The 18882-nt window shown below is 37.8% G+C and overlaps 1 protein-coding gene across 1 annotated transcript in view; it reads right to left on the minus strand.

The window, feature by feature from the left end:
• The window catches only part of CACNA1C (calcium voltage-gated channel subunit alpha1 C), a 478569-nt gene that overhangs the window by 400535 nt on the left and 59152 nt on the right, over positions 1-18882 (minus strand). The window contains exon 2 of the mRNA XM_051608094.1: positions 2215-2538. Coding sequence (XP_051464054.1) covers positions 2215-2538 — 324 coding nt within the window. The remainder of the gene's footprint in view (positions 1-2214; positions 2539-18882) is intronic.

An 18882-nucleotide genomic window follows, 5' to 3' on the forward strand; every position in this document is an offset into this window, starting at 1 on the left:
ACTGTGCTGAAACCTATGAATAATAGATATGTGATAACACGGAGCAAGAAGATTAAATCAGGGTAGGTAGATTACATATGAAATCAGCAAGACTTCTCAGGTACCTCATATTGGCTGTATGGGTAGTGTTTACCACACAAAGACCTGAATTTCCATAGGCTTTCCTTTTCTTAATTGCTTCTTTCGTAGATATTTTTATTTTGACAGGATTATTACCTATTAACTTATCATTGCTCATGCATTTTTTTTTAATTCTATTATCTTTTGCACTGTAAAAATAAAATGGTATAAAATCTACAAACACACTGCACACATAGCAGAAAATTAAATACACAGCTAAATCTTTTGTAAAACAAGGTAATTAATTAATTCAATTTTTTCCTATGTGCTATTGCAGCTTCAGGTTCTTAATGTTACAGTGTTTGGGTAAAAACACCACAGAAGTACCATTTGATATTTAATATCTCCTATGCTTAGACTTTAGTGGTTCATCTAATTAAGCAAAGCTTTCTCTAGTTTTTAGCAACTAGGAGAAGTCAGAGTACAGAATAAAATTAACTTATCACAATTGATCACAACTCTTGGGTTGTTACTTGTCATCGTGTTTCACGTTTATGAACACTAGAAGTCCAATGGGAGGTTCTGATGGAAAACAAATGCTCACCTAAAACCAAACAAAACCAAAAAAGCAAGCACCAGCATCTTTGGATTGTTTTCATCACATTGTTTGGTCCTCTCTTGATCTCAGCAGTGCTGTATCCTGTTTTACAACACATCATTCCCATCATTCATTGCTGATCTTATTCATTTATCAAATGTCACTCTGATCTTTCTTTAAAGACATGTGGTTACTGGGGGGCTAGTAAGTAAACCTATTCAACTTCATCCTATAAGTCATCATCCATCATCTTATGCTTAAAGTATCAGAGCTATGCCAGAAGGGATAAAAAGTAGCAAACTTAATCAGGGGGATTAAAAATTAGCATCTGAAGAAAAAAGAAATAGGCAGGCAGGTAGTTTAAGGACATCTGAGAACTGACAGGAATATTTTTAACAAGTTCTTAATCTGAAAAATATGTCTATGTCAGCTAGACCTAATATATTTATATTCTGTGTTCAACTCTCTCAAATCCCAGCAGGCCCCCAAAGAAACAATATTATCACATTGTCTTCACTACCATCATTCATTTTTTTATCATATTAATACTGCCAAGTTCTGTACTGCCTTTGCTTGATGTGCCTATCTATCCCTAACATGTTTTTTTCTTTTGTATTTACTTAAGAACCCCATTAGCTTGTGATTTACTGAAAATTCCTGTTCACGCTTACTCTTGGTTTCTCTTTGGGTAGGCAAGGGAGGTATATTTTATTTCAGTTTTTGTTTCACAACAAATTCCAGCTTGTGCTGTTCAGACTTGGGGTAACTAAAAAGGTTTTGCTCCTTCCACATGAAGTCGATGGCCAAACTCTCACTGACTTTCCTGGGAAGCAGCACTGATCCTCACATTCTGCAATTCTGTGTCAGTGGTTATCACCTATCATCTCTGACACAGTCTGTCTCTTCTATTAGACCTGGGCCTGTACTGCATTTGTACGTTGCAGGGTTACTTGAACTCTTTGTCTGTTTCCCTGCTTCCAGATAACCAGTACCTCTCACCACACATTGGTGAGCCTTATTAGTTTATGTGGAATAAAAAAAAAAAAACAGACCCTAGCCCAGTTTCAGAGCCTTATGGCATCTATTCGGATTTTTTCTCCCTTTGTCCCTGTAGAAAGTGATGCCATGCATTTAACAAAAAAAAAACAAACAACACAAAAACCCAAACATATGATGCGAAGTACCAGAGCTGTTTAACTGGTGGAAGTTCTTTCAGTGTTCACAAAAAAACCCCAACCAACCAACCAACCAAACCTTGCATATCTCCCACCAATTTCAGCCTGTGCCACTTGTTTTTAAAAGAGCAGATTTTGTCCCTAATTGTTATCATTTAAACTTCTAGTAGTTCTTTACACAAGGGTGTTATTAAGGCTTCATTCCTAAACTTTTTTTTCCCCAGCTTAAATTATCTCAGTTAAGACATCAAAAACTATTTCTGTAATTTACGTTCCTAGTGGTGCCTTTCAACTTCAGGTATTGATTTCTGCACACTTCTGAATAGCCCCTGATGCACACAAACTATTTGCCGTTATCCAAATGAGAACATCAGAAAGGATATTTCCATTCGACGATGCTGATGCAGGCCCTCCGGATGGGATTTTTCAGTGTTAAACACAGCAGTGCCCGGGGAGGACGTGTAGCTGTGGTGGTACCCTGTTTTTTCTGCTTCCCATACTGCTGCCTTTTCCTCTGCGTGGAGCTAGCCGTGGAGATTGTTGCATTGCCAGCACTACCCATCAGTTTGGCTTGCCTGGCAGCATCAATCGCAGCTTGCCAGGACAGAGCTGCCCCTGGAGTAGGGATGTGCTCTGGGGCAAGCCCTGCAGCTGCATTGGCATTCATGTTGGCATGAGCTGGACGGGGACTCCCATAGTTGGAACCTGTGAAAGGAAAAGAAAAAAACGACAGAAATTTGTGAAGATGTTTTTTAAACAGCAGAAAAGAGAAACAGTGTTTTTAAAAACCCTAATACCAGTAAAATCAAGAGCTAAGGTTAAGGATAAGTGTAGGGCATCCAGTTACTATCAGCTTGCTCCTCCAATTTAACCTCTTCATTTTAAAGTAATAATACTACACAATCATTTGTCTCCTAACAGTCTCCCAACAAGACCAAATGGACAGTGAGCTGTCAGAACTGCTTCCAATCAATACAGTCTCCAGTGATTCACACAAAACAAATTGTCCTTCTTTTTTTTACTGACACATTTTGCAAGTTGGATTGTTTGAAATCTCAAAAGGTGAGGCTGTTACCATCACTGTATCACACAGACACACAGTACTACGCTATTTAGCACAAGGCCAAATTAGATTCTCAAGTCCTACCATTAAAATCCTTGTTTTCCAGATTACCTCAGGGTCAAGCTAAATTTAACAATAAGCTTAATTCTCTCTGCAAATGGTACACATTTCAAAGCCTAAGAGCAGCCCGACAAAGATTCACTGAAGCAGAAAGTGAAACGCAAAGGCAGGGTTCATGGCTTTTGTGCTCTATAGGATGCTCTGCAGATAGTTTAGGTCAACCAACATACATTTAGAAACTGGAGCTGGTTCCTTATCCTGATAAGCTGATTTTAAGATAGATGAACAGTTGAAATCTATGGATTAACACTTACTTGCAAGCCATGTATTAACAAGAATGCTAAGACCTAACAGTTTCAAGTTTTCACCTTTTTTAGCCAAAACTGAGGGAAATGCATGCTTTTGCAAGAATAGAATATATATATGGTTTATCACACATATATATATGGTTTATCACACATATATATGTGACTGATATTTCAAAGCTAGTGCAATTGTTCTATCATTTCAGTAAAAGACAGTTAAGTCACCTATGCCTCTTCAATGAGGCTTTTTCAGTGATTCAAATTAAAACCTCCATCACTTCAAAATGAATTAATTCTGAAACTTCAAAACAGATTCCCTTACTCTTTGGAGTATGCTTCAACTGACATATGCAAGAACTTGTGAAAGATTAACTAAATTTTGCTCACAGAAGAAAAAATAATCTAGGTTAGAGAAGTGCAACATAAAATCTGCACAAAGTCACAACAGCAACATGTAATTAGGAAGAGCATCTTGTTTACATACATCCTATAGAAGATTTAAGAAACTACTTAACTTTTTGGTGGATTTGTGAGTTTGCCTGTGGCCTATATGTTAAGATACAGGTAAAAGGAAGTCCAGATAGTCTACAGACCTTATTTCTTTACAAGCTATAAAAGCAGAGCTCAGATTCAAAACACTGAACACTAAGAGATGGCATTTCCCCTTACTTCTGATCAGCAGAGACTGCTTCAGAAAGAGTGTATACACAAGAGGCAAATAGTAGAAACTCAGCAAAGGAGTTAGATCACCTGTTATTTCAAAGCAACCACAAAGTCTACTATTGACTGTGTTCCATTGAAGATTAATATAGAAATATGATATTACTAAATAGATCAAATGAGCTTCTATACATTAGTGGACAAAGCAAACAGAAAACCACATGACACACAGGTATTCAAAACCAGGGAACTGGCAAACTGTTCTTGAACATAAATTACCCAAGATGCGTATTTCATAGCTGGATGTGCAATGCCAAGATATCACAGCAATGACTGCTCTACAAATGAATTGAAGCAGGTAAATAAATTTAATCACATTGACATCACCAAGAGTGCAACAGGACATATGCCTCTACCTAGAAAGCATGCAAGATATTTAAATTCATCTCACTGAATCATAAGGAGGGACATTATAGAGTCAGATGTCATTTTATCTCAGGCATTGCTACAAGATTTCCAGGCTGTTACAGTTTCATTGTACAGCAGGAAAATCAAGAGCTTGCCTCTGCTGACTGAAAAACCTCCTAGTTGCAAACCAGCCAAAGGAAGCTAGTGAGTAATATGACTCTGATATGCGAAAGGGAAAGCTGAAAGAAACAAGAAATTGGAAATGGTTAATTCACATCCCTCAGATTTTGAAACTGAAGAAATGGAACTTCCAGAATCACATAGGCAAAACAGATTTCCTTGATGAAGCAGGCAATCAACTGACAAACTTAGTTGGTTTTCTAAGACTAAGCAAATTGTACACAGCACTACTCATGAAATACATATTTCTTTTCAGACTAGTTCCAGATGCAGTTTCTTTCTCTTTAGCGTCAATTTGACCTTCCTAGCCTGAGGCATGCTGGAAAGAAAAATAAATGGAAAATTACACTAATTATTCTCCAATTCCATCTCTTCTTTAATACTGACCCATTCTCTATGTGTTTTCCAGTGAAAGCAAACTTGCTGATCCATTGCCACATGTTCTTATCACACCAACTAGACCATGTGGTCATGAAAATTTACAGCTGCTGCATCTTAATGAAGACTTCTGTAATTTGGGAGTATGACAAGCTTCTCCTTTATTATTGCTTATTAGTAGGGTTTCACAGCTTTGATGTGCCAGCAAAGCTGAGGATACAACTTCTAGATGTTTTGTTGTTTTTACTTCTACCACAGTCACCAGTCCCATAATATAGTGCTTTGTCTCAAATTTATTTCAAAAGGTGGGTCAGTAATGATGGGTCAGTAATTTGTAATAAATATTACAAATATTGATTACTGATAAGGATCTGTCTGTTTTATGAAGCTTAGAAACTGCAGACTCTACCTGTACTAAAAAACTAACAGCAGTGACAAATGGCTTGAACTACAGGCAGTTTATAGAAATAGCTTAAAGACTGAAGCTCACACAGCTTCACAGAAAGTGCTTTGAAGCAAGTATTTTCAAAGACAGCTTAGCCAAACTTTCAGGGAGAATTTATTTCTACCCTGCAATCTACATGCTTAGTGTTAATTCCTAGGAAGTAAGAAGAACATACTGAACTTGAGAGACACCATGCTAGATTTCACCTATAGGACTCATTTCTCCCCAGTCACAAAACTATCCTTTAAACTGAGAGCTGCAGTTACTGGATTTACTATATTCAATTTGCAATGTAGCAATTAAAATACTTCACTTGATTTCCCCACTACAAATAAAGATTCACGATACCTAGGTCAATTTCATTGTATTTGTTTATAACATTATTAAGCTTAGAAGCTGACAAGAAATGGGAAATTGAGATTAAGCACCCACCCAAATGCAATAAATTCACTAAGTAATGTCATCATCACCCTGCTAATCCCTACCTACCTAGAAGTTGTACTGTTGAGTACATCCCACTGGTGTATAAAACTTCTCTCTCAAGTAAACTTCTGTGCTATGGATCATGAGTTGAAGTGTTCGAATAGTAATTAAACATAAAAGTTCATATAAGTGAACAAATTTCACTACAAAGTCTTTGGGAAAGACTTTCATTTCTGAGAAAACGCAAAATCACAGAATTATTTCAACTGCAGAAACAACAGAAATACAGGCCCCAAAAACTACAGTTAAGTCAGAAAATTAACAAATACAGTTGTGCCACAACAGGAAATTACCCATGTTTCACAAAATACATGACATTGTAAACTTACAACCAAATCACCAAAATGGTCATCACCAAAAATCACTACTAAATATACAGCAATGACCATTAGTATCTGTGTAAGTGCTATTTGTATTCTAATAACATCTTGCATGCCATGTATTAAGTATCTCAAAAATATAATTAAAAAAAACCACAAACCTAAGCAGTGACCATTCTATATGTCAAGTGGGAAAAGTGATGATACAAAGAAATTGCCACTTTTAAGTTTCTTGACTTGATCTAGTTATCCACACATTTATTTTAGAGGAATTTGTGCTTAGATTAATTCTTTAAATGAGAAGGGAGCCAGGCCGATGTGGACTGTTACTGTGCTTTTTTTCCATCACTTCAAAAATATCAGAATCCTAAAAATGCAAACCTTGAAATTGTATTGCACAACTGTGTTTTTCTACAAAGCAGAGGAGAGATGGGTATAGTGAAAGACGAGGCTGCTTAAGTCATAATGTCTTAACTGAACACTGAAAGAAAGCACACAGAAAGTAGGAAATTGGTCACACTACTAAGATCATGTGTAAAGCCAATTCAAGAACATGAAAAAAAACATTATAAAAGACTGAAGGGAGAGGTGCCTAACAAGAAACATGAAGAATAACACACACAGAAAAAAAAAATCAGTGTATGAGATCATCTGCTAATAAGAGAAAGAATGTGGAAAACATTGATCCATTAACCAATGGAAAAAGGAGAGCATTTGACAGATGATTGTAAGAAGGCTTAAGTGTCACATGAACTTTTTGCATCGATTTTTAATAAAGAACAATTAATCAAGAGCAGGTGACTAGCACAATTAATCCCCAAACCAAAACAGGTACCACTTCCACTTGCGAAAGGGAAACAACGAGTTAGGAAGTACATAGATAATGTCCATGGTTTCAACCACTTAGGTACCACACCCTAGAATGTCCTAGAATACTTAAAGAGCTTTCTGAAGTAATCTCAAAGCTGTTAGCTGCTGGTTTGAACTCATGGAAGACAGGAGAAATCTCAGACAACTGAGAAAGGCTGCATGGAGTCCTCAGTTAAAAAATGTAGGAAAGCTGGAAATTTAAATCCTGTTGCACTTCAGACTCCAGAAAAAAATCTGGAATAAGTAAAATAAACAAGTGTCAGCAAGAACTTGGAAGACAAGGATTAAAACAGCAGCAGACATGGGTCTGTCACAAATACACTGTGTCAAAGAAACGTAATTCCTTCCAAAACTGGGTAACAGAATTCACAGGTGTGTTGGGTCTGTGTGTCAGGGCTTTGGTAACAGTGGAGTGGTACAGGGGTGACTCCTGCGAAAAGCTTCTGGAAGCTCCTCCAGCTCCAAAGCCAGACCTGCCTCTGGCCAAGGCCAAGCCCATCAGCAACAGTGATAACACCTCTGAGAGTAACACACTTAAAAAGAGGGAAAAGAAACTGCTAAAAGACCTGCAGGGAAGAGCAGAGGAGGAGGTGAGGGCAATGCCTATGCAGATACTAAGGTCATTGAGGAAGGAGCAGGAGGAGATGCACAAGCAGAGGTTGCCCTGCAGCCTGCCGTGAGACTGCAGCTGTCCCCAATAGACTATGGAGGATCACAGTGGAGCAGATGTGGACTTGCAGCCATGGAGGACCCTACACCAGGGGAGGCAGCTGAGGCCAGAGAAAGCCATAACTCTGTGGGAAACCCACACTGGAGCAGCCTGTTCCGGAAGGACAGCACCCCATGGGAGGCGCTCATGTCAGAGGGGTTTGTGAAGGACTCTGTCCCAGGGGAGGGACCCTGCCCTGGAGGAGGGGAAGAATGTGAGGTGACCTCACCCTGAGAAGGAAGGAGCAGCAGAAAATAACATGTCACTAACTGACCCCATTCCCTGTCCCCCTGTGCCACTGCAGGGGAGGAGGTAGAGAAATCAGGAACAAAGTTGTTTGGGCCCAGAAAGAAGGGAGGAGAGGGCAAAAGTATTCTAAAAAATCTGGTTTTGTTTCTCATTGTCTTCCTCTGATTTGATTGGTGATAAATTAAGTTAATTTTTTCCCCAAGTCAAGTCTGTTTTGCCTGTGACCATAATTCATGATAGAACCTTTCCTGTCTCCTGTCCTTTTCTCAACCCACCAGCTTTTCATTATATTTTTTACTCCCCATCCCAGAGTGGGGATAGGAGTGAGCAACCAAGTGGTTCTCTGTTGCCTGCTGGGCCAAAACGATGACATCAGGCAAGACAGAAGCAGTAGGTGACAAGTCTCCTGACTTTATTAATGGTTTTATGAGGTCTTGTATGACAATTCCATAAAGATGCTAGGAACATAACAGCAAGGAAATATTGCTACAACAAGTATGAAAATAGTGGATGCCTGAGAGCAGTTATCATTGGTACACAGTCTAAATTGGAGGCCGTGTCACATGCAAGTACCCAAGTGCCTGCCCTAGATCTGATTCTGTTCAGTGTTTTCATAAACGATCTGGGTGATAAAATGGTGAATGGTGTTATTAAACGAGCAGGTAACAATGAAGATGAAAGGTAAAGCAAATACACTGAAGGACAGAATTTGAATTAAAAATGAACTTCATGAATTGGAGAGAGTCTTAAAAATAGAATGGAGTTCAGCAGGGACAAATGCAAAGTATTTAAGTAAAATGAATCATCTGCCCAAATTATTTTCAGAAAAGCCTTGGGGGCTATATTAGATCCCCAACAGAACAGAAGTTGGTGTTGTCATACTGCCTTCTTCCCACAAAACACAATCATTGCAATGGAGTATATAAACAAGGACAAAATCTATGCAACACCATGAGTAATACTTCTCTTCAGCTCAGCAATGCCAGGGCTTCAGATGAAATACAGTGGGTAGTTTCAGGTTCCACACTTCAGGAAAGACAGGTTGCCCGAAAAAGATCAAGGGTAACAATCAAAGGGCTAGAAATTATGAGCTTTAAGGCAAAGTAACAGAAGTACCAGAACTTGAATTCCTGCTCCTGAGGATGTGAGAGAAAGTAAGGTACAGTTACCACTCCTGAAGTGTGTGTTTACATGTATACTTATATATAGTTTATATATACACATATGTCATTAGTATGTATTTATACATATATGTGTATTATTTCAGAGAGCTGAAAGGTAATAGCTATCATCATAGTCACATTGAATGACTTCTGCAGTAACAAAAAATCAGGATTTACCTTAGGAAAAAACTTTCTAACAATGAAAGCACAATCTGTTGGTGGCAGAACCTCCCATACTCTAGGTCTTTTAGACCAGGCCAGAAAAACTTTTCTCCAGAATCAGGTATATGAGGCAAGATTTATAGTGAGAAGTAGTTTCATTTGTTAGTCTAAAGTAAGTTTGACCTGAAGGAAGGCCTTTGCACAGAAAGCGTATGTATTTCTTCCAACAGTTATCTATCAAAAAATACCCCTCCAACTAAACCCTGCTTCACTCACAACTAGATTATCACAGCTACATCAGCACATTGTAAGACTTCTAAGTGCACGCTCATTACTTGCTGTGGGGGGGAAGGAGGGGAAGTTGAGGGCCTCAGTCCAATTGACCTGGAACTCTATTCCTTTGGGTTTAAAACCTCACTCTGCAACTCTATCTGTCTAAAAGTCTTGCAGTATCTCAGGACAACAACTAGCCATACACAGTTAAAAATCTTGAAATGAAATATACCCACTTATCTGAATGAGAAAATAGTATTTTCCAGACAGCTTTATAAAATATTCAGTTGACATCCCTGGAAATTTTCCCTAGTTAATGTAGGGCTGCACACACATAAAACTCACTTTCTTTAAAGCATGATTTGGTATTTTCCCTTATTTGTCTTTAATAAAAACCAGTTGACAAGATGTTAATTCTGACAGCTAACTGCTAAAGACACACTGGGGTTTTTTTCAAAAATACCTGGGGGTAATTTGTGAGTAGAGATATGAGTTATAACAAAAGCTGGAATGCAACCTGAACCATGGCTTTTCTATAACAAAATTTATAACACACACATACACTTTTAAACATCATATCAGACTAAAATTCAGTGCGTAGTTGTTAGCTCAGATAAGACAGTTAAAGAATTTTTCTTGTAAATTGTTTTGGGGCTTCAGAACACACACATAAAAGATACATAATTTAAGACAATTCATTTGCCATAGTTGAGACTAAACATTTTTTAAAATCTAAACAAAAAAAAGTTGTTCAAGAACTGTGCTTCATTTGCAATTAGATCTTTGTTTTCCTTTATCTCCCCACTCCAAACAGAGGTTCTTTTGCTGCTTGCCATAAACATAAGAAGATGCAATGAGCTACTAGCAATGTGAAAAAACAAGTCCATTTCAATGAAAAGTGCAAAAGGTCCTCTCAGTTCAAGTACTGAATGACTTCAAGTTAAATATTTATGCTTGAAAATTAACTGCAGATACTGTATAGTAAAGTTATCGTGACTTTGCCAACACTATGTATATTTTGAACTTTCTGAGGAAGTGACCGACTTTTATTCTATGTTGGTAGAACATCCAGCACAATGAATTCCTGGCTAGTGAATAAGGCACAACAAGAATACAAGAAACAACAATTCCCTAACAATGCTGGAATAAATCACGGGACAATTCTTCCTCTAAAATCATATAGTTCTCTCCATGCAAAAATATCTTGTTTCAGAATATGATGCAAACCCATTGCTTCCAGGTAAAATTTTCCTCCATAAGCACTTAGACACACAAAAAGACCAATGCACCAAGATACAGATTTTCAACACTTCCCTTACTTTTCTGTTTGAAAATGCTATGGTTTTCAATTAACAAAACTCAGAAGTTTGGGGTGCAAGTTTTATTTTGGTTTGTGTCTTTCTGAGAACAGGGTGTGTTGGCTTTGTGGTGTTGTTTTGGTTTTTTTAATAAAAGACAAGATCCTCTTCTTGTAGTAAAAGCAAATTATATTCTTATTTACTGACAAATGTGGATTTTTTACACCTCAGTGTAAAATAGTGAATTATAAAATCCCTGTCTCTCTCCTCTCATCTAATTAGCAGGTGATAACAAGTTACCATATAATATTTCATCACTCGAGTGTTCTCTCTTTTCTTTCTTCAGTTTTATCTTTCCATTCTGAAACAAAACCAAGTAAAGCAATAGTCTGGTCTGCCTCCTTTACCAGAGACATCCTGTCAATTCTTGCTTAGAACAATCTAGAAAGCCATACATTTTTAAAACCTCAGTTGTCACACAAATCCATCTAGCTTCTCATTTTCTCTCTGCAACTATGGATTCTATAGAACTAGCCTGGGAGATAAGGAGATAAGGTCTCTTTCCCCCTCTTCCTCCTCTCTAAAAAAAGAAAAAAAAGCATAGAGCCTACTAAATGTTAAGCCCCAAGGTAAAAATCTAATATTAAAGTTTGATAACTAATGTAGATATCAGGAGAGCCAGAGAGGTCTATAATATAACTCAGCTGAACTACTAATTCTATCAGGAGATAATTTTGTTGGTCTGGGAGGGGTAACAGGGTGGGGCATGCAGTGTTAGGAGGCCAATTTCCTTTGAAGCATTTGCTGCTTCTTGTGGCTTTCGTGCTACAAGATGACAAAGAAATCCACAAAGAAACCTCTTTGGTTTCTTGAAACACATCTATGGTGGCACCTCCAGAAGCTCCCAGAAATCAAGCCAGGGAACACTTTCCTTTCTTCCAACCATAGCTCACGGAAACATTCTTAATAGTCAAAAATTACAACGGAGGACTAGTGTTGTAAAGATCCTTTTTACTAATAGCAGTATTTGTATTAATCTCAAATAAGCCTGAGAGAACCCAATTAGCCGTGTATTTGAAGGAATGGCCAGCAAGAGCTTTTACGTAAAACAGTAGTTCTGCTGTGATAATGTCTGTGATCTCCCACAGAATGAAAAGCACAAAGGCACTTCTAACAACAAATGGCATAGAAATTAAAAAACAAGGCTCCTCACTTGAGGCAGTTATAGATGCACATCTCATGGCATAGTGCATTAATACAACTTTTTGAAGTATTTTAGGGTATCCATCAGTACAAAACATTTGCAGTAATGTGAATGCACATCATGGTGCGTCTCTCAGAACAATGTGCTGCTTGGACAAGCTGCCGGCACAGATTCTAAACTGGAGACACCAAGAGATGTCAAATGATTTTTAAGAAGGGATCTTGCCTAAGCTCCCTCCATAGTCAGTGCAAAGGATAATTTATTCCATTCTTAGGACAGGTATCTGAAATACAAGTGAAAGCAGCTGTTGAAAGTGCCAATCTCTCTTCAGATTGTACACAACTAATCTAAAATGTAAGTTTAATTGCACAAATTTAAGTGGATTAAATGAGATTAAATGACTCCCACTTATGCATAGGGTGTATGTGCATGCACATGTCTGTGCACGAGGTACAGAGCAACTCTGTAGCTGCTTTTGGTCCTAAACATGACAAAATTTGGGAAATACGTACAAATGTATGTCATCTAAATAATTCAAAGCCTGCAATTTCAATGATTCTTCATCCTAGAAAAATCAATCACAGTTCTTTCACAAGTCAAAGTATTCTCTGTCCAGAAATAGCAGCCTGTTCCCAGTTGCATCAGGTAGATGATGACTAAATAGTCCAAAGAGATCTCTATATATAGGTCTGTATATGAGTTACAGACAACACAAGTTTCACTGAAGATGGACACACATACAAACCAACAAACCAAAACATACAAAGCCCTTTAGCATCCAGATCTAAACAGAGATCAGCCCTGATAAACAATACACAGTGAAAACTCTTACAGGCTGAGGGGTTTTGCTTCCTTTTGCTGTTCTGGGGTCAGTGTTCAGCTGCACAAATCCAGAGAGCAGGCAGAGTTTGTTGGAAAGAGCTTAGCAAGTGTATAAAAGGACAGTATATATCTAACCTTCCTATGCAAGCCACAGTACTCCCTGCCAGCACTCCCTTCCAGTGGCAATACCTACAGCACGAAGAGATCAATCTATGTTATCATAAAATAATTCAGCTGGAAAGGGACCTCTGAAGGCTATTCAGTCTACAACCCTCCTGCTTTTTTAGCCCCCACATTCAAAGTGGTTAAATTTCATCAGCCTCTAACACTATCCAGCACCAGGTTGCACCACAACTACTATCTCCAAGTCTGTGGGTTGCAAGGTAACAGTAGGTACCCAAATCAAAGGTTAATTCAGGTATTGGGCATACTACTTAAGAGAATAATATATACATAATTTTAAGATGTACCTACTACTTCATACTTTGTGAAAAACACATCTGTAAATTAAATCATTAACACCCACACAAAACAGTCACCTACAAACTCTTTATTGCTTTTCAGTAAGGCAGAACTTAGGATTTATTTGAAACTGCATTTACCTAATTTTAAATTATGCATGCAATATCCTAATAAATTAAAGATGCACTCCCTTCTTGAAATGCAGGCAGTAGCAAAGGAAAAGGTATTAAAAGATGTTTCAAGTGTCAAATCTGACCTTGATTTCAGCTATTAATCTTAGTGTTCTAAAAACCAGTTTTCTATTATTAAAATGTGTTCCCCCCCCACACTGCTTGAAGTAAAATCAGTAAAACAACAGAAAATAAAATGTAAAGAAAGATTTTGAAGCAGACTATGCAGAAAGTTCTACCAAATCCTAAGAATTAAACAAGTGAAAAATAGACAAGTTTGGGTTTTCTTCTAATTTCAGTCATCTAACAAATGTTATCTTATTTTTTAATAATTTTAGACAAAATGAAAGTAGTCAAACAGGATGGCTCTTTTTAGCTTGGCACTGTTAAGGTGCTAGAAAGAGATCATGCATAAACAGCAAAATTTGAATGGAGGGAAGAAAAAAGAATATGCTGCCTCAGTCTTATCCTTCTATTTCCTTTCATCCACAGAATCTCAAGAGGTTACTCCATATGCAACATGCTTTGCAAAACAAGAAAAGGAAACCCTTGCACTTGCAAACCTCCATTAAAACAAACCCACAGAAGATTACTAACCACATGAATACAAACCATGCTGTACAACAAGGTAAATGGTGGTTTGTTTCAATTTCAAGGAGATGCTAAAGGCAATTTAAAAATAAATAAATGTTGTATTCAGACTAGACCTTTGTGATCTAGAGGCACTGCAGCATTAACAAATTTAAGTAATATTTTTATAGTCACTATGAATAGAAGAAAATATTTTATTGCTTTGTTTGGTCTCTAAAGTAGCATGTCCTAATATACAGACTTTTCTCTATCACTATTTACTGGTATCCTCTGCTCTGAATATTAAGCATATGTAATATTCAGATGCAAAAACAAGCACTCAACTTGCTGTGCTACTTAAGAGCATTCCAAACTAAATAAGCCACTGAAGTAGAAGACTGGAACTGTAGCAAAAAAAGTGGGGAAAAGATAATAAAAGATGGGAAAAACTATCAAGAGACAATCTTTGTAACGACCTATATGAGAAAAAAACAGCATCTGGCTTACATCTTAGGTTGAACACTGTAACATGTAATCCTGAAATAGTTCTTATGTCACTGGTTGTCTATACAAACATTGTTAACCACCTCCTCTGTGACCTTTTCTGTAGTAGATGCAGACAAATGTTTGAGACAGTCTTTATAGATTCTTTCTAAAAATAAAAAATCCTGCTTATATAAAAGCAGATTCATTGATCATTACTGAGTTTACACGTACCAGAGCAAAGATGGCAGGAGCAGATGCACACTAGGTTTGTATAGCACTTGCTTAGAAGTCGGTGGGCAATATTTACGCGCTGCCATTGAGTTAGCAGTCCAGCCACTGTTCCAGTTCCATTTTTCTAATAGATTTCTGATCACAAAAGTTTTCAAAGCTGAGGCTTTTTGCATTCCTTTCTTGGGGCACACTGCACTTCTTAGGATCAGGATCACAAAAGAGGCAAGAAATTTCTCACAAACCATTTACTGTAACTGCATTGGAACACTGGTTAAGAGAATCTACATTTCTACTGCTCATTAGGAAACAAACGAAAAAAAACAACAACAAACCAAAACATCCAGGCTATTTAGAAGGAGTAGGCATCTGTCATTAGCTCTGGAGCTTGGCATCAGTATTGTGCCTTCCCTCCTAGGAGAAAGAGAGCACATGCAAGTCAGTTCCTCTTTCAGGACTGAGCTGCTTTGCTCTGAGAGCCAGCTGTCTGGCTATAACCAATGGTCAGAGTGAACCCATACACAGGCAACATGGACCTCAATTAGTTTCAACCTACGTGTGACGCTAAAAGCTCAGGTAAAGTGCTCTACAGAGCATTACTATGGCACACCACATTGAAGGTCCTGGTTCTAGAACCCATACTTTAAAAAAATAAATAATGAAATAGTTTAAAGATCTGAGAAAAAGAGATACAAGAAAATTTAGAGTGCCATAATACCTAACAATGAGAGACTAAAGACACCCGAATCATTTAGTCTTCTATAGAAGACAGTTAACAAAACTGATCAGAGTTTATCAGCATGACCATGCCCAAGATTTTTGACACCGCACGGGCCTTTCAACTAACTGGGAAAACCCTTCTGGAATTTAAATATTTGGTAGCTGTAACTATGCAAACTCAAATGTCTAATGAGGTATACATTGCTAACAACAAGGAGGCCTAACCAGCAGAAAACATAACTGTGAAGTGTCAGGGATTACCTCCACTTTGCCGATCCAGGTCAGGCCTGGGTATTTCTCTAGTGTCCCTGTTGGTGCTCAAACAGAAGGATTCAGAAACTGCTGGGTGAGATTCTTCTGCTTGGCAGATGTCCTCAAAAATAAGTTATCCACAGAGAGCCCAAGGACAGTAAGAAACACGAAGCTGTTATAATGATGTTTTAAAATAACCCATCAGTCATAAATTTCTCTGTAAAATGGTATCTTTTACAACATATTGAGGCCCGTAGTGGCATAAATACAGCATTTTCACACAGACTGGGGATCCCCATTGTTGTCCTTTTTTCAAGTTATTTGCAGCACAATGGCTTAATCAGAAAAATGGTGTTAAAAAAACAGTTATGTTATTTTAAGTAAATTACTCCTACTCAAATCTATACGTTTCCTGAAACATTCTCTTGTCTCAAGATTTGAGTCATTGTATCATTACCAGGCGCAGGCAGGAAAAGAGCATTCAAAAGCAAATGATGAAATGATGAGAGAAGGCATCATAGACAACCCTATGCAAAACCAGAATAACTTCCCATGGAGACATAGCCCATATTTGTGATTTCTATAGAAAGTGGAAGCTGCTTATGCAAATTGCTCCTTTTTAACATTTTTTTTATTATTCATCAAAAACTCACCTTACTTCCTGTTTTCAAAATTCAGTTTTCAAATATCAATTCAAAACATTCCAGCCTTTTGTAAGCACCTCATAAGAGAGTTTATTTCAGGAAGGGCAAGTATTGCTTTGAACTGGTCTGCCTCACCACAGATGGCAATTTCTGTGAGCAGAATTTCTTGTTGATGTGCTTCAAGAAGCTGTAAGAGTTTCTTCACACATGGTAGCTTCTGCAGCACAGCCTTTCTCCCAGGGCACAGTGGGCATTCGGTCACTATATAGCTTGTGCAAAGGGCAGCGTGATGGAGTCAAGGCTATAAATTCTGGAAAAGAGCCTCTGAGGAGATAATAGGATGTTACATAAAGATTTCATGTCACTGCTTGTAGCAGTGAGAGGAAGAAAGTTCAGAGATATATGTTCTTGAGATAATATAGTAATGTCACAAATTTTTTTTAAGTGTTTATTTATGACAATAAAAACTTTCCCTACCTAGATGGGTTAACCATTTCTCCTGCTGTCACCAGAATGAAATACCTTTCTATTCCTCCTCTGGCCGCATCCTGGAGGAACAACTACCCTCCCTCTTGTTGAAACCACGGACCCAGCACACTTCACCTGGTACTCCAGGCTCTGGCAGGCAGAAAGGCTGCTTGCCAATGCTTTCAAAGTTGGACAAAGTTGACAAGTTAACCAGATGAAATCAATTTTGTCCCTCAATTTATCTTCTCTTTAGGACCCTGTTACTGTGTAAGTTAAAAATTATTCAACAATGGCCCTTTCAAAATTAGGCATGCTGTAAATGTTCACCCAAAAGATCAAAACATGCAAACCACAGAGTTTCTGCAGAGAACTCTCTCTACGTTGCCATTACCTATTAATCTTTCCTTGTAAATTTTTGTACTAACCACACTCACTAGCAAGGAGAAGCAGATTAAACTGAATACTGCATGGTTTCTCTGATGCTGTGTCTTCTGGCAGGCTTGCCTTCCCTCACTGACACTGCCTGGAAGGCTCCATCTCCTTTGTGAAGCTTCCTATTTTGCATTCACAATATTCTCCACTCCTAAACATAGAATTGGGAAAAATGAATTGTTCTCACCCCAGAAAGAGACAAGGCTATACCTCAAGAAGAAGCTTTTTCCTGAGTTATTTTTTTTCTTTGCTATGCTTCTTTTTTAACAATCTCTTTTATTTAATGGTATGTATTCAGGTAGGAAGTATACATTTAGTCTATTTGCATTCACACAGGTCATCTGAAAGACAGGTGATTTACTGAAACCTATTAGAGGCCTAACACTCATTTCTTCACACCACACTTCTGTTCTTGACAACCAAAAGTAGAAATCAACACACATACAGAAGGTGGAATTAATTTCATTAGTTCTAAAATCTGACATTTAGTCTAACTTAGTCATCAAAGCTTTATCTAGGCATTCAAGACACAGGAACACCTCTTCAAAAAAGCAGAGCACCCCACCTATTTTAGAAATCTATAATGTTCTATGGCTATGCCTGCATTCCTCTCCACTGACCACACATGGACTCTAGATTATTAGGTCCAGCTAGACAATTTAAATAACTACAGTGAGGTAAATATGAAATCTATGCCAAATGGTTAGTTTTACTATATGAAGAATTATAATCTGAAAACATAGACCATTTCTCTCTTATTTGGTATTATTCTATTTCTTTCCAAATCTTTTATAAGCTAGAACCTTCCAACCACAATCACTTATTCATTCTGGTCCAATAAGCAAATTATACTTATTATATTATACATATACACAATTATGTAGGCACAGTGCAACTGCAGACACTTCTGAGACACTCTGATGGTTGCAGAGCATAGATAATTTTTTTCCAACTATTTGAAAACCAAAATAAAAATGATACACACACTGGAAAGGTGTCAGATAAAACCAGAAATGCCTATGTATCTCGGTTGCTACTCAAGCCCTAGTGGTGCCTACTGATAAATATGTGTAGAGTTGAGAGGAAAAGAAGCATAATTCCTTGTATCCATTAGCAGCAAGCACACTGTGTACACACCATGCACTACCATGTGTAGTCCCCAGAGAGAAACCAGGCAGCAGTCCACTTTCCTGTCAGACTCCTACTTGGTCACGACAACAGCTACATTCAAAAGAAGCACACTTTATCTCTGCACCTTACAGCGAAAAGTGAAACCACACATACCCTCAAGAAAAAGTATCTGGTTCAAAATTCGTAGAAAGGTCTCTGCATTGAGTCCTCATAAACCTGTGGATCTCTAACGAAACCTGATGAATTTCTTGTTTCCAGTTACCTAAGATATTGGTCTCCTTCCATGACCATTATGTGTCCTAACTATAAAACTGCTGATCACCAGGGAAAGATTGTAAGTACAAAGAAGGGAATCCTCTTTACTTATTAAAATATAGCACTCACTTGCCAAACTTAAGACTACTCAGAATACTTGGTATTAAGGCTGCAGGCAG

The sequence above is a fragment of the Apus apus genome, chromosome 1, assembly GCF_020740795.1.
Source record: "Apus apus isolate bApuApu2 chromosome 1, bApuApu2.pri.cur, whole genome shotgun sequence".
NCBI classification, from domain to species: domain Eukaryota; kingdom Metazoa; phylum Chordata; class Aves; order Apodiformes; family Apodidae; genus Apus; species Apus apus.